The sequence below is a fragment of the Camarhynchus parvulus genome, chromosome 24, assembly GCF_901933205.1.
Source record: "Camarhynchus parvulus chromosome 24, STF_HiC, whole genome shotgun sequence".
Taxonomy (NCBI): Eukaryota; Metazoa; Chordata; class Aves; order Passeriformes; family Thraupidae; genus Camarhynchus; species Camarhynchus parvulus.
Window position 1 is genome coordinate 3,256,396 of NC_044594.1, and position 16,610 is coordinate 3,273,005.

General features: G+C 45.1%; 1 protein-coding gene across 2 annotated transcripts in view; it reads left to right on the plus strand.

Annotated features, from left to right (window-relative positions):
• The window catches only part of UBASH3B (ubiquitin associated and SH3 domain containing B), a 75,599-nt gene that overhangs the window by 36,844 nt on the left and 22,145 nt on the right, over window positions 1-16,610 (plus strand). Inside the window, exons 2-3 of one of the 2 annotated variants that reach the window (XM_030964875.1) lie at window positions 14,576-14,629; window positions 16,030-16,216. In XM_030964875.1, the coding sequence (XP_030820735.1) occupies window positions 14,576-14,629; window positions 16,030-16,216 (241 nt within the window). Of the gene's footprint in view, window positions 1-14,575; window positions 14,634-16,029; window positions 16,217-16,610 lie in introns of both variants that reach the window. The other variant, XM_030964876.1, reaches the window with a different exon arrangement.

Below are 16,610 nucleotides of genomic sequence, written 5' to 3' on the forward strand. Positions count from 1 at the left end.
ATCAAGCCTTCTGAAACATGGAGTCAGATCCTCGTCTCTTCCCTCATCCTCGAACCCCTGTGAACACGCTCACACCCAAGCAATCTCAGAACACCCATGGAAAATTTGGCCAAGAAGGTGGAGGACAGGCCAGGTTGTGTCTCTGAGCTCACACACAAGTTTTTGTCAGGAAAAAAAAGAATTAAGGCTCTACCCTTATCTATTTCCACCCCATTTCACACCTCTTAGGTGTCAAAAATTAAAATGATAATGGTGAGAGGAGGGGGAAAAAGGAGATTTCATTAGAATGTAGTGTAGTCATATTTCTCCTCACAGAGAGATTGGTAGAAAATATAGCAATGTGTAGATCTGTAAATTTATAGATTTCAGTGATTACTCTGTGTATAATACTCTGGCACAGTTTACATTGTAGAGGAAGAACAGAGAATATGTATCTCATGACTGTTCAGATAAGCAGAAATGTATTTTTGAACTATAGATATTCTAGGCAGGGAGGATGAAGAGAGTATTGTTGTGATGAGAATTGAATAGCGTTCTTTGAAAGTTCAGGCAGAAAAGACTTCAGGAAGTCCCTGGCTGAAAACAGCCATGATATCAGATCACTGAGGGTTTTATCCAGCCTGAATGTACATATGCAAGGCACAATTCCTCCCAAGAATATTTCTGGGATTCACATTCTCTGAACCTCAGAGAAAGGAAAAACAATTGTTGTGTCTGTGTTTGTGCAAAAGTAGAATGCAATATGCAGATTGTTCACCCACAGCGATGGTGTTTTGGTTCCTTGGCCTGTCAGGGCCAAGTGTGTAGCCCCAGATTTCTCTTCACAGAGAAAATCAAGGCACAATTCTTCCCAAGAATATTTCTGAGAGTCACATTCTCTGAACCTCAGAGAAAGGAAAAACAATTCTTATTTGCTGCTCCTGTGTTTGTGCCAAAGTAGAATGCAATATGCAGATTGTTTACCCACAGCGATGGTGTTCCTGTCAGGGTCAAGTGTGTAGCCCCACATTTCTCTTCACAGACAAAAGCAAGGCACAGTTCTTCCCAAGAATATTTCTGGGTTTCACATTCTCTGAACCTTGGAGAAAGAAAAAACAATTATTATCATTTGCTGTGCCTGTGTTTGTGCAAAAGTAGAATGCAATATGCAGATTGTTTACCCACAGTGATGGTGTTTTGGTTCCTTGGCCTGTCAAGGCCAGGTGTGTAGCCCCACATTTCTCTTCACAGACAAAATCAAGGCACAATTCTTCCCAAGAATATTTCTGAGATTCACATTCTCTGAACCTCAGAGAAAGAAAAAACAATTATCATCATTTGCTGTGCCTGTGTTTGTGCCAAGGTGGAATGCAAAATGGAGACTGTTTACCCACAGCGATGGTGTTCCTGTCAGGGTCAAGTGTGTAGCCCCACATTTCTCTTCACAGACAAAAGCAAGGCACAGTTCTTCCCAATAAGTGACCCCAAGGTGTGTCAGAAAGTCTCTTTTCCCAGCCCAGAGGTCGAAGAAGGATTCAGAGCTCTTAATTTCTCTGTCTCAGGGTTGTTTATTGTTTCTTATCTATAAAATTCTTTCTCTGTCCAGCCGAGGTCTGTTCAGCAGGACAGTTCCAGGCACTCTGCCTGCCCCAGGGCTGGTGTTATCTTTTTATACTAAAAACTACATGTACAATATTTACCATATCTTCCCAATACCTATCACCTATGTTAGACAGTGAGCCTCTACTCTAAATCAATCCCAAAGTGCCACCATCACAGCAGGAGATGGAGGTAGAGAAGAAGAAGGAGAAAGGCTGGACATGCCCAGATTCCTCCATCTTGCCCCCTGAACCCCCATTCTAAAAACCCCAAAAATCTATTTTTCACCCCGTGATAAATTCACTATCATTCTACTTAAACTTTCGTGGCTTCTAATTCTTTATATAAAGGTTGGTAATTTTTTCCATGGGTCAAAATCAAAGGCACAGGGGTCTTGAGCTCTGTGCCAGGGTCTCTGAGACCCCTGACAGGGTCTCCCATCCTCCAGGGCAGCCAGAGGAATTCCCTGGGTTCCCACATTTTGCCAGAGTTTTGTTGCTTGAGGGGATTTTTATGAGCAAACACACCAGCAAAAAAACCACACCCCTGTGTTCGTGCCAGCACCAAATCCCCAGGTTTTCAGGCAGCTGAACAAAGTTCCTTTTATCACAGCAAACACTTGGTTTAAAATCCTTGGAAATTGTGCTGGAAGGAAGAAGAGCCCCAAAGCCTTGATGATTTTTAATAACCTTGCAGCGCCTGCTTTGCATAAGAGCAGGGCTGGAGTCTGTAAGTACATGCTTGGAGTTAAAGAGATGCATAAGTACTCTTTGGTGTAGGGATAATTACTAAATCCAGGTCTCATTAAAGTCTTCCTATTGCTTTTTTTTTGTAATTCACTGACAGATTCTGCAGGATCAGATAGGGAAATAAAAAGGCTCCACACTTAGAGCTGACAGGCCAGAACAAAATCAGGAAAGTATGCAGGGAAATCTTCCCAGTCTGTGGTGAAGTTTTCTCATTAAATTCTTAGATCCTTCTTTATCTCATTGTTTCTCACTCTATCACAATTCTTCATTTCCTGTTCCCTTTTAGGCTTCAAACGTATTTATTTTTAATGTGGGGTTTTTTTTAACCCTTCCCTAGTGAGGACTGAAACTTTTTGGAGTCTCTTGGTTAGACCTCACGTAAAATAAATCCAGATTACTGAGCCAGACACTGCAGGGTCATTTTTAATATTTATTCTGGTATTAGAGTTTAAAGTCTGGCCACAAGTTTACAACTTACCCTGATTATAACAGCAAAATAATTGTACGTTTTTATAGCTTTTTTATCACCTCAGGACTCCAAAGTGACCTGAAGGAGACCAAATTCAGCTCCCCAAAGTGAAATTCAGAGCAGAGCTTGCTGCCTCGCTTGTTTTCTTTTTCCCCTGGTGGAAACTTTGACTTCAGCTGTAGCTCAGTGCTGTAACCACACACTTCAAACCCTCTGAGGCAAGAGCCTGAGCCCTGTGTGTGTTTTCTCACCCCCACGTGGGGACTCCCAGCCCCAGTTCTGTTCTGGGGCTGTTTTAGTCAGTGGCAAATGTCCCTCATCATCTGCTGCATTAACCCCTTTTCCCCTTTTCCTGCAGCATTTTGGGCTTCTTTGGCCAGATCTCCCATGTGAATATTGTTATAATGAATATTGACATAATGAATATTGACAGAATACTGATATAATTAATACTGGCATAATATTGATATCATTAATATTGACATAATATTGATATGATGAATATTGCCATCATTAATATTGCCATAATTATTATTGCAATAATTAATATTGACATGATGAATATTGACACGATGAATATTGACATGATGAATATTGACATAATATTGACATAATGAATATTGGTCTTCTCTAGATGGCACCAAAAAAAAAAGAGTGAGGAATACTAATTTGAAATATTGTGAATTTCGTGTATTACTGAAAACAACAAGGCTTCCAAAATTTCCTGAACAGAGCTGTCTAGAGCACGAGGCTATTTTGAGTCTCTCTTTTTGCCTTTGACCCAACTATTTCAGCACCCCACCCTTCTTCTTCCTTCCACCTTCCTTAATTTCTTAGACTTCCTTCTTGCTGCTTTGCCTGAGTCTATTTTGGGTGTGAGAGCAGGCTGAGCTCCATGCCAGGCGTCCACTTCCCATTTTCCCTCCCTGGGCTTTGCCTTTTCAGCAGAGCTGGGAGCCCACAAGCACGCAGAAGCTCTGAGATGGGCACACACTGCCCCCAGAGAAGGGAAAAATCAGCATTTGAGGGGAAAAGAAGGGCTCAGAATGAAGAAAAAAATGATGAACATCAAATTAGGCCGAGTGCAGATGCTGGGATGGGAGTGGCTGAGCTCACCCAGTTTTGGCAAGCACAGGATATTCCCTTCTTCACTGGGTAGAGAGGGAGTGAAACAGTGAATGGATTTATGGGAGAAATTCTCAGCAGAGACTGAAATGATGGAGGAGAGACCTGCTGAGCTGGTATTTTATGATCCCCACCGTGGCTGTGTCCTGGTGAGGTCTCTGACACAGCTGCAGAATTATTTTGGTAAAAAAAAATGCACGGGGAGTGAGTTCCCACAAATTAAAATGCAATGGATTTTGTGTGTGTTATTAAATCAGATTATTTTGGTGTTAAACAGACATTTGGGGCACGGGGAGGTGAAGATTTTCCCCCACAAACACGAGAATTAAGCCCTAGCAAAGAACATCAAATTAGGCCTAGTGCAGATGCTGGGATGGGAGTGGCTGAGCTCCCCCAGTTTTGGCAGGCACGGGATATTCCCTTCTTCACTGGATGAATGGATTTATGGGAGAAATCCTTCCCCATCAGGGTGGTGAGGCTCTGGGAGAACTTTCCAGAAGCTGTTGGTGCCCTTGGATCCCTGGAGGTGCCCAAGGCCAGGCTGGATGGGGCTTGGAGCACACTGGGATAGTAGAAGGTGTCCCTGGTGGAACCAGATGATCTCCAAGCCCCCCTCCAACCCAAACCATGCCAGGATTCCACGATTTGCTTGTGCAGGACCCAAGCTGACAAAATTTTGACCAAAACCTGTTGTTTGCACCTCAGTCCCACAGAACACCCATGGAAATTTTGGCCAAGGAGGAGGAGGACAGGCCAGGATGTGCCTGTCCCCTGTTCCCATCTCAAGCAGAGCAAGTTCAGAACAACTCTGCCCGCCCCTGTGGGGGTGTGCAGCACACAAAGCCCTGGAGTCTCACCCAGGAGGGGTTTTTGCACCCCAGGTTTCCTCAGCAGATCCAAACCAAGCAGCTCAGTGCTGTGTTTGGGCTTTGGGCTGTGTTATCTCTGCTCACTCCCTCTCTCAGCCTGGGAAAAGCCGCCCTGAGCACAGCTCTGTGCAGGACAGACCAGCTCTGCACTCCAGCCAAGGAGCTCACACAGGGCTCGTCCAGCACATCCAAACCTGCTGGGAACCAGTCCCAGGAGGTCACATCCTTGGTGGCCACCAGGGCTCGGGTTCCTGGTACAGCCCCGTGTCACCAGCTTCACAGAACAGCAGCTTCTGGCAAATTGTGCAACTGCACCGCCCCCAAACTTCCTGTTTTGAAACCCCAAGAAGCTGGAAAATGTTAACACTGGCACTTTAAAGTGCTACTTGTGGCTTTTTTTTTTTCTTTTTTCTTCCTAAAGATCTACTTAAAAAAAAAAATTTAATGTACAAAGGGGTAAAGTGGGGCTGCTGGAGCACTGGGGGCACAAAGGGGGCACAGGGGGCTGATCCCCCTCCCCAAATTAGGGTGTGTGGGGCTGTGCTGGGCACTGGGGACAGTGCAGGGGGTTGTGACAGATGGACAGGCAGGAGGTGGCAGTGGGACATTGGTGACATTGCAGCAGCCACCTGGCTCTGCTCCCATTCCTGCCATTCCCAAAACCAGTCCTGGTAGGAGAAAGGGGCTGTGGCAAAAAGGAAAAAATAAACAGCAGAGCTGTGGCAAATCTCATTCTGGATAGGGAGAGGAACAATTTGGGAGAAGAAAGTGCCGTGTTTGCCTTGATGGACAGGCAGGAGGTGGCAGTGGGACACTGGTGACATTGCAGCAGCCACCTGGCCCTCTTTCTATTCCCCCAACAGCTCCACCAGCCCAAACTCACCCCTGGTAGGAAAGAGAGGCTGTGGGAATAAGGAAAAACAGCAGAGCTGTGGCAAATCTCATTCTGGATAGGGAGGAGAGCAATTTGGGAGAAGAAAGTGCTGTGTTTGTCTCGATGGACAGGCAGGAGGTGGCAGTGGGACTCTGGTGACATTGCAGCAGCCACCTGGCCCTGTTCCTCCAGCCCAAACTCACTCCTGGTAGGAGAAAGGGACTGTGGCAAAAAAGAAAACAAACCAGAGCTGTGGCAAATCTCATTCTGGATAGGGAGAGGAACAATTTGGGAGAAGAAAGTGCCGTGTTTGCCTCGATGGACAGGCAGGAGGTGGCAGTGGGACATTGGTGACATTGCAGCAGCACCTGGCCCTGTTCCTCCAGCCCAAACCCCTCTCCTGGTGGGAAAGAGAGGCTGTGGGAATAAGGAACAAAAAGCAGAGCTGTGGCAAATCTCATTCTAGGTAGGGAGAGGAGCAATTAAGGAGAGGAAAGTACTGTATTTGCCTCAAATGTGGGATTTCATTTCTTCCCAATCAGCTGCCAACTGCTTCCTTTCCTGGCTATCACCGAGCCTCCAGATGGTGCCTTGGAGCATCCTTAAACCTCCAGCTTGGCTCCTTGCAAAGACATTGTCTTCCTGGTTAGCTAAAAATGGATTCATGGCTTTGGGAGGCCAGCTGCTCCCTGTGAGTGCTGAGCTCGTGGTCAGTTCTGGCCGCTGTTGAAATCAGGTTTTGGAGGGGATGAGCCCCTGCTGAATGAGCTCCAGTTGTGTGTGAATTTATTTGTATCATTAACCCTAGCTGGCTGCTTTGCTAATGGCCACAGTGCTGCAGAAGCTTTATTTAGTTAGTTCTCACCTTCCTTCCCCGAGCCCCCACTGCCCTGCAGTCACAGGTTTGAGGCTGAACCAGGCAGCTGAGGTGCTGCCAATTGTTGTGGGTTTATTAGGGAATTGTAGGACATCATTTTCTTAAATTCCTCCAGCTTCAGGCCTCCTGCTATTTTCAGAGCTTGTTTGAGCAGCACTTTTAGATTAGCACATGGGGAGAGGAGCTGAAGGAAGTGAACCGGGAAGCCAGACAGCAAATATCATCCAAAACAGAAATTAAAAAGAAAACCAATATCAGGATTATGAGCGAACCTAACAGCAGAGCCTTGCAGCTGAAGGGGAGAATGAAAGGACAGGGGGAATTTTAATGGGCTGTGACAGATTCAAAGCAGCCCAAAAACCTGAGCCTTGTTCCTCCTGCACCCTGCAGGGACCTGGAGTGGCTGGCAGGGGCTGGGCAGCCAAGCCCACGCCTCAGAAAAAGCTGCTCTGTTGTTGTTCTCAGGAAGGGAATATCCTGCTTCCTCTTTAAACCCTGTGCCTCTTGGAAAACGGTGAATGGCTGCCACATTCCTGCCTTTATCCCGGCCACTTTTACAAGCCCGTGCTTCCCTCTCCTCGTGCTTTAACAAGCTGGCTGAGCAGGGGATTAGGGAATGACTTGGTGCACATGTGGGGAGAGAAATCCGCCTTCAAACCCTTACATAACTCCAAAAAGCAACAGACACGTGCCCAGGCCTTCATTCTTTGCACATAAAAATCATCACTTCATCCTCCTTTGCGCATAAAAATCATCATTTCATCCTCCTTCTCCTCCTCCTGTGGCCAGGCTGAAGTTTGCGTGTCCTCTGAAAAAAAGGAATATTTGGAACTGTGGAGATACAAACACAAATTATTATATATATTTCCTTTTCCCCTCTCTTCCCTGCTAGCAGAGCTCACTATTCCAGAGCTTGGGATAAGCAGGCAGCCCTTGGGAAGAGAGAAAAAGGGAAATTCCAGCAACAGATACGTGCCCAGGCCTTCATTCTTTGCACATAAAAATCATCACTTCATCCTCCTTTGCACATAAAAATCATCACTTCATCCTCCTCCTGTGGCCTGGCTGCAGTTCTCTTGTCCTCTGAAAAAAAAAAAAGGAATATTTGAAACTGTGGATATACAAACACACATTATTATATATATTTCCCTTTTTCCCTCTCTTCCCTGCTAGCAGAGGGGAAGAGAGGGGAAAGGGAAATATATATAATAATTTATTATTTACTCACTATTCCAGAGCTGGGGATAAGCAGGCAGCCCTTGGGAAGAGGGAAAAAAGGGAATTTCCAGCCCTTGGGAAGAGGGAAAAAAGGGAATTTCCAGCCCCACCAGGCACCTTCCATAAGCATTGCCGTGACCTGCAGGATGCAGCACGGGGAGCTCGCTGTCCCCACGTTCCCAGGAGCTTCCCCTCTGGAATTTGCTGCATTCCAGGCAGGAGCTGGGTGTTTTCCACAGCTGGGATCTGCTGCTGGCCCCTGCTGACCTCAGAGGTTGGGAACAGCGCGTTCCCCAAGGGGATCTTGGGGTGTAAAAGCAGCTGCTGCTGCAATTAAACTCCGTGAATTCAGCGTCAGCAGGGAATCTCTCTCTGCCGCCAGGCAGGAAAACGGAGAATTTAAGAAATCATTGAAATTTTAAGTACAATCTTTTTGCGAGTGAAATTTGTCTTTTGCCAAGTTTTAACTTTTGAAGGTGATCAGACTTCCTGGAAACGTTCAACTGTGCTGTAGACTGCGTTTTGAAGAATGGAAATCGCAGACTTTTTTGCACTTACTCGATTCTCTTTTGCTTAAAACTCAGCGAAGGGAGAGAAATTAATTAATTAATTCATTAATTAATTACCCTGCCGCGCTCTCATATCAGAGCCGTTCCCCTCACAAAAAAACACCACGGGGGTTTTGTTGTTTTTTTTCCTTCACAGATGCAGAAAAGGAACATCCCCAACCCCCTGGCCCAAACAGGAACTGCATCCCTGGTGATATCTTCCTGTCCCGGCCCTATTTATAGCAGCAAGGTCACCCAAATAAGAACAGAAGCAGCATCAGATGATTTTTTTTTTTTGGTGGGGGGGTGGCTGAGTGAATTGTGCACGTTGAGGATTCAGAGGAGCACAGCACATTTTGGAACACCTCACTGTGGCTGGTTTTGTGTGCAGAATAATCAAGAAATTCGTGGCACCCATGAATTTGGGTGTTTTTTTTTTTTTCTACTTCACTGTGGCCATTTCTGTGTGCAGAATAATTAAGAAATTTGTGGCACCCAGGAATTTGGGTGGGTTTTTTTTTTTCCTACTTCACATAACCAAGGCATTAAATGCACAGAAATTTTCCTTGCAAAATCATTCCTCGAGGTGCACTTGTTTAGTAAAAGCCTAAAACAGGCTCATTCCCCTTGTTGGACTGTTAATAAAGAATTGAAGAAAACTGCAAAAATTCAGGGATCTGTAAAAGGTCACTAGATGGGCAATTTGGGAAAAAAACACACAAAAATTACTGGGAGTTTTCGTGTTTGTGGAGAACTTTTATCAGTTTTACTGTAGGTTATAGAGCAGAGTTTGAATTCAGGACCTCCCACCCCACAACTTTGACACATAAGGCAAGGAGAAATTTAAATATTTAAAAGAAATTTAAATATTTAAAAGAAATTTAAATATTGGGCTCCTGACCTGCACCTGCACTGACAGATCTACTCCAAACAGCAACTGCAGACAGAAAATTCCTATTTTTTTCCCCATTCCTTGGAGCCAGCCAATATTTTGCTTTCTATTCTTTTACCAGAAACCAACAAGAGATGGAAGAAGCCAAGCTTTAAATAGACACACAGAGCTAGTTGAATATATGTTTGTATAAATATGTTTTGTAGGCACAAACAAGCAAAAACGGAGGTGCTTATTTTGTATTGCTAAGGAAAAACACTCTGTTTGACAGCATCCTTCTTTCCAACTGATTTGGCTTCGATTATGGGCTGTAATTCCTATTTTACCCTCACAGGCAGGCCTGTGAGTGGGACCTGATGAGGAAAGAAAAGTATTTCTATCGTATTTTTTAACAAATATTTATTTACACAGCGGGATATTTGATGGGGCAAAGACTCAGGTGAGGAATTCACCCCTCAGAGGGGTTTTTGAGTGGGAAGGAGTTTGTGGGGTTTGAGGGGTGGGATGAAGGGGCAGAGTTGGTCATTCCCTCTCTTTCCTCCATCCCTGCAGGGCTCATTCCCAAACCCCTCAGTGCCTGTGCAGCTGGGGCTGAGGCAGAGGCTGCTGCTGGACTTTTCTGCAGCCTCAGAGCAGAAATTCCCAATAAAACCAGGTGCCTCTGGCAGGCAGAGCTCTGCTGATGGCACAAGTAGTGAAATTAAAGAGGAGCCAATGGAAATCCCTGCTGGGGCATCAACCCCCTGAAGTTTGCACGCTTTTTCAGTGATGTATTTTTATCTGTATTATATTTTAACTCCATGTATTATATTATTATAATATATCATATATATCATAGTAATAGAATATATATTTTATATTATATTGTTGTAATATATCGTATATAAATATATATTATATAAATATGTATTATATAAATATAAATATATTTTATATGTAAATATATAAAAATATATATTATATTATATTATATTATATTATATTATATTATATTATATTATATTATATTATATTATATTATATTATATTATATTATATTATATTATATTATATTATATTATATTATATTATATTATATTAGGTTATGTTATATTAGGTTATGTTATATTATATTATATTTAATATAATTATATATATAATATATATATTTTATATATTAGATAAAGCCCAGCACTTTTTAACCTGGACTAGAAGCAGAAGGCTGAGCTCTCAGCAGAGGGAGAATTTTCATGTGGTGCTTCTGAGGCTGAAGGTTCTCGTTATGGTCAATGCCTCATTCCCCATTACAGTCATTTCCTCTGAAGCAAATGGGATTTGGCCATTATATTTTATGTTTATTGATGAATATTTCCGAGCTCAATTGACATTCCCCCTTTTTTCTTTTTTCCCCAGCCAGCAGTGACAGGAAGCCAAAATTCCCTCAGCAGTGAGGAGTGAAGTCCTGCAGCCCTCAGAGCTCTGTGCTCTGCCTAAAATTGGGGTTAAAATGGGCACAATTTACACATCAGTGTGGGGGCCAGGGCAGCAACACCAATATTTTGGAATATTTTGGGGTCAGCTCTTTAGCTGGGATGTTTCCTGGCCATATTTCACCCTGTTTAACCAAAGATTGAGTGGGGAAAGGTTTTCCTTGGGCCTTGACATTAAGTGTCATGGGAAGGACTTTGAGGTGGAAGAATCAAACCCATTTAATTCTTCCTGGTGAATAAAATACCTGCTGTGCATTTGGAAGTCATTGCTGTTAGGATTTTCTTTCCCCTTCCCCAGAGGAGGAATTTTTTTCCTCTTCCCCCTGAATTCTCCAGATCTGCAGTTGCACAGAACCTCTGTTCTAAATAATTATTCCATGTTGCTGGGTGCTTTTAAATTATTTCCCTGCACTTCATCCCAATTCTGCTGGAATATTTTGGGGTCAGCTGTTTAGCTGGGATGTTTTCTGGCCATATTTCACCCTGTTTAACCAAAGATTGAGTGGGGAAAGGTTTTCCTTGGGCCTTGAGACTCAAGAGTGTTGTGGGGTGGGCTTTGAGGTGGAAGAATCAAACCCATTTAATTCTTCCTGGTGATTTTCCTTCCCCTTCCCCAAATTTTCCAGATCTGCAGTTGCACAGAACCTCTGTTCTAAATGATTATTCCATGTTGCTGGGTGCTTTTAAGTGATTTCCCTGCACTTCATCTCAGAAGCCAAGAGGAACTGGGTGTCCCAGGGGACCAGCAATGCTGCACGAAGCTCCTGAACCCATTTTGCATCCCCAGAAACGGTTACTCAGTGATACCATCCAGTAAATTCTGAAAAACAAGTCATTTTCTTACTTTTTCCTCTTTTCTGGTTCATCTGAGTCACAATTATTTTTTTCTACAATGCTCCAGCCGACATTTGCTGCCCAGCGTGAGGAAATGTGAGCACCTAAGCCATAATTTGTCACCTAATTAAGTGACCTGATTTCCTCAGGAGCAGGATGTGTTTTCCAGCTCCCACTGCACTCAGCAGTTGTGAAAATCAGGCCACTTTTGCGTGGCTGGGACCAGTTTTGAGTGCTCAGCTTCTAAAAAGCTGATTTTGGGCTGGGAGCTGGAGGATGGGTCCTCTGCAGGGTGGGATTTTCAGAGATTTATCAATCATCAGCACCATTCCTTGCACTAAATTAAAAAATAAGGGGGGAAAAAAACCACCAAAGAAATCTCTCAGTTGCAGGTTCTGGGATAAAAATATCCTCTGGCTTTGTTTGCTTGATGCAGCGTTTGCTTCTCACACTGAAAATTAAATTGGAAAGGGAGTTGGTTGTCCCTGTGGATGATGGAGGCAGCTCTGGAAATCACAGGTGAACAAAGGTGTGGCTCCAGCCTGGTGTTCTCTGCCTCCCTTTGTTTCAATCCCAGTTAATCCCAGCAGGGCTCCTCTGTGTGGTTTATTCCAAGGAATCATCAGGTCATGAAGGAGAAGTGTCCCTGAGGGTGGTGATGGAACCTGGCCAGATCCTCCAGAGCTCTGGGCTGGGATCTGGGCACAGGAAATCCCAGAAACTGCTCATTGCAGGGCCAGAGCTGCTCTGGGAGGGCAGGACTCACTGCCACCACTCAGGGGACAGCTCTGCACGGTCACATCTCTCTTTGAGAGAGCAGAAACAGCCCGGACAGGAGGGGAGGCGAACTCAGCAAGGACAGCACAATAAATGCTGGAAGCAGGGCAGGAAGGATCCCCGGGCATTGCTCCCAGAGAGGTGGCCCTTATCTGTTAGAGAAGTGCCCCTTATCTTTTAGAGAGGTGCCCCTTATCTGTTAGGTTCCCCCCTTATCTGTTAGAGAGGTGCCCCCTATCTTTCAGAGAGGTGCCCATAATCTTTTAGAGAGTTCTCCCTTATCTTTTCAAGAGTTCCCCCCTATTTTTTAGAGAATTCCCCCCTTATCCTTTAGAGAGGCCCCCCCTATCTTTTAGAGAGTTCCCCCCTCAGTCTTTTAGAGGGGTCTCCCCTTATCCTTTAGAGACTTCCCCCTTATCTTTTAGAAAGTCCCCCCTTATCTTTTAGAGCCCCCCCCACTTTCAGCTCCTTTGCCTGAGCTGCTTTCCAAACCAAAGCAGTTTCTGCTTTGCATAGAACATTTTGCAGAGCAGAGCAAGGTCAGCAAGGCAGGAGCCCCGACCCACAGCATTCACCACCCCAAATCCACCAAATCCATCCTCCCAGAGGGCAGGCGCCGGGCCCAGCACTGCTGATCTCCAGGGAATGCTGACAAATAAGGGCAGCTTGGGGAGGAAGTATTTTCATCATCACACATTTGCAAAACAGCCCTTTATTTCTTTTTTTTTTGTTGTTGTTGTTGTTTTATCATTATCAGCATTATCTCTCTGCCTTCCTCCTGCCCTCCAAAGGAACCAAGATGTGTGTGTTCAAGGGGTGGGGAGGGCTGAGCACAGCTGAGTCAACAGCACATGCCTGGGGGCCGGGGGTGACGTTCAGGGATGTCCTGGGGGTGTCAGAGCATTTGGAAAGGCAGCGCCGCACACAGAAGGGGGGACACAAGCACAGCCACGAGTCCTGGAGGGTCCCTGACCCCAGACCTGTTGTATTGCACTAAATAGTTTGTTTAGTGGCTGCCTTTGTATTGGGTGATGGGAAAAATGTTAATGGGAATGTCAGGTCACGTGGATGGTGTATTATTGCCCCTCACATGGTTTCTCCCTCACATACCCCCCACAAGCATTTGGAAGGGCAGCACTGCACACAGAAGGGGGGCACAAGCACAGCCACGAGTCCTGGAGGGTCCCTGACCCCAGAGCCACGGGCTGGAGCCTGGATCTGCTCCCTTTCCTTTGGGGAAATGGGGAATTCTGCACCCTCCCCAGCTGAGCTCCTCTCTCTGCCTCATCACCCTAAAATTTCTGTCATTTTCTGCCTTCTCCACTCGTAATCCTTGCTCCATTTGGGTTTGGGTGAGTCCCTCCCTTTGGCTGTCTGTGGTGCCGCAGGGCTGAGCTGAGCCACAGCTCCTCTCCCTGCTGGTGTTGAGCACTCGGAAAACACAATTCCATGTTTAAATCTGTTATTTGTGCTGGTCTGCTCAGAAAACTCGCTGAACAGAAGAGCTGGGTGTTCCCAGCTGGAGGGAGAAGGGATTTAGAGGCATCCTGAAGGGAAAGAAGCAGAAGAGCTCTCTGACTACAGCAAGGACTAAAGGGAACTTTTCTAAGCTGGAAAAATCTCTGTTTGTGCCCTCTCGTGGCTGCTGAATTTTTCTTCTCCTCAGTGCAACTCCTGCACTCTCAGACCCAAACTTTTAGGGTTTCATGCAGAAATTGCCAGCAAAGAGACCATTAAATGCTGGTGTTTCTCAACTAATTGCTAATTTTTAGGAACGTTTCTAATTTGATTTACAGTTGTCAGTGACGGGCTGCAAGAGCCCTGAGCTTCATTTTTGTGAGTGAGCTTGTGGGGAAGGCATTGCATGTCCCCAGAATGGCATATTATTACAATGCAGATAGATTTATTATAGATTTATATATAGATTTATATTTAGATAAATAAAATATTTTATTTATCTAAATATAAATCTATATATAAATCTATATATTTAGATTTATATCTAGATTTATATTTAGATAAATAAAACACCGTCCCTTAAAAGAAACCCCAATTCCTCCATGCTTCTGTGCATGGAAGAAAAAGTGGGGAAGTAGGAAAACCCAGAGGTCCATAATTCATATTTTGTGCTGGTTGCATGACTTTGCCCTTCAGTTTATGGGGATTTGACAGGTGGCACATCCAAAAAAAAGCTCCAAGGGTTGGAGAATTGGAAAGGGCATCCCAAAAGTGTTCCAACACACAGAAATGGACCCAGCAGCACTGAAATTTTCTTTTTATTTTGCTCTCTCTGCAGACAAAAAGCGCTGGCATCGACAGGAGGAAGGAGTGTTCAAGCAGCATGCGACTGGTTGGTATGAAGTAATAAATGTTAAAAAGTAGCAGAAATGGTGAATGTAGGGTTTCAGCCATTAGAATGTGGAATGTTTAAGCAGGGGTGTTGTCTGAAAAGCACCTGCAAATAAAAACATCCTTCTTATGGGTTACTGAGGTGCTGTTTAAGTGCTGGAAATGAGCCTGGTCTGAGAGGGTTTGTGATCTGCAGCAAATGTGTTATAATAATGTTCTTTTTTTTTCTTTTTTAATGACTAAGCAGAGGTAACTGAGTCAGCAGAGGGTCGAGGCAGCTTCTGTAATTGCCTGTCACATTTTAGTCCCCAGGGTTTTGGCCAAAGTCCTTGAATATGTGGGAATAAGAGCTTTATTCAGAGGGGCCATCATTAGGCACGGCCCTGCAGGGAGAGTGGGCTCTGTTAAATCCCTCTGGCTGCACATAACAGGAGGCACTGGGGGGAATAAATTCCCAAGCAGGTGGGAAGGGGAATAGGTGAGAGAAGGAGCCCCCCACCCTCTGCAGCTGATTCCTGGTGCTCTCCTCCCTGTGCTTTGCACCCTGAAAGGCAGAAAAGGCAGAAGCAGTGACCTGGCTTAGATCTTCAGAGCATCAGCCTGAAAGTAAAACCCAATTTTCTGTATTACTGAGCAGTGCTAATGGGCTGCAAGTGAGGCAGAGCAGCTCTGCCTGACCCGCCAGAGCCACATTTTCCTGTGGAGGGACAATGAATGGCAGCACAGGGGGAGCTGGTTTTGTTGGGGGAAGAAAACCTGTGATTATCTCTCAGAATCTCTGCTGGTCAGAGTGACTCTGAGATACGTACAAGCTTCTTTTGCCCAGCCCGGCAGTCAAAGAAGGAATCAGGATTTTTCTGTTCTTGTTCTCAAGGTTGTTTATTGTTTCTTATCTATAAAATTCCTTCTCTGACCCACCAAGGTCTGTCTGGCAGGTTGGGTTGAGGCACACTGGTGTTATCTTTTATACTAAAAACTACGTGTACATTATTTACCATAACTTCCCAATACCTATCACCTGTGTTAGACAGTGAGCTTCTACTCTAAACCAATCCGAAAGTGCCACCATCACAGCAGAAGGTGGAGGCCAAGAAGAAGAAGGAAGAAGGACAAGGCACACCCAAATTCCTCCATCTTGGAACCCTGAAAAAAAAAAAAAAAAAAAAAAATCTATTTTTCACCCCATGACAAACTATTATTCTTCTTAAACTCTCTTGACTTGTAATTCTTCATATGAAGGTTGGTAATTTTTTCCATGGGTCAAAACCAAAGGGGATGTTGGGCTCTGCGCCAAGGTCTCTGAGCCCCCTGGGCAGGGTCTCGAGCCCTCCAGGGCAGCCAGAGGGATTTCCTGGGTTCCAATAATTATCTATTGATTTAGGAGCTCTTTGTGCCTGCCAGGCTCTTCTCCCACGTGGGTGACCCGTTCCTGGATGACAGCCTGCCCCGCGAGTACGTGCTGTACCTGCGCCCCACCGGGCCCCTGGCGCAGAAGCTCTCTGAGTTCTGGCAGCAGTCCAAGCAGATCTGTGGCAAGAACAAAGCCCACAACATCTTCCCCCACATCACCCTGTGCCAGTTCTTCATGGTAAAGCACAGCTCCTCTCCCCTCTCTCCTTCAGCCGTTCCTTGCCAGGCTCAGCCTGGAGATTTCATCCCGGCTTAGGGGGGTGCTGCGGGGATTTTGTCGATGCCTGGGCTGCTGGAGGAGGTGATTGGTTTTTTTAAGCTGTTGTTTTCAGGGAAGAGCAGCAGCAGAAGACAGAAGTCTCATCCTCTCCAGTGATCCTCAGTGTGAGAATGGGTGGGGGGAGCTTGGGGAGGTTACTTGAGGATAGCTGATCCTGCTTTGAGGACAAGGGAGGGGCCGAGGATTTCTAAACATGGATTTTTTTGGTTTTTTGTTTTGTTTTCCATGCCCCTGTGCTTTTTCTCACTGCATGAGGGGAAGGGTAGGCCACTGACGCCCACCCACATCCTCT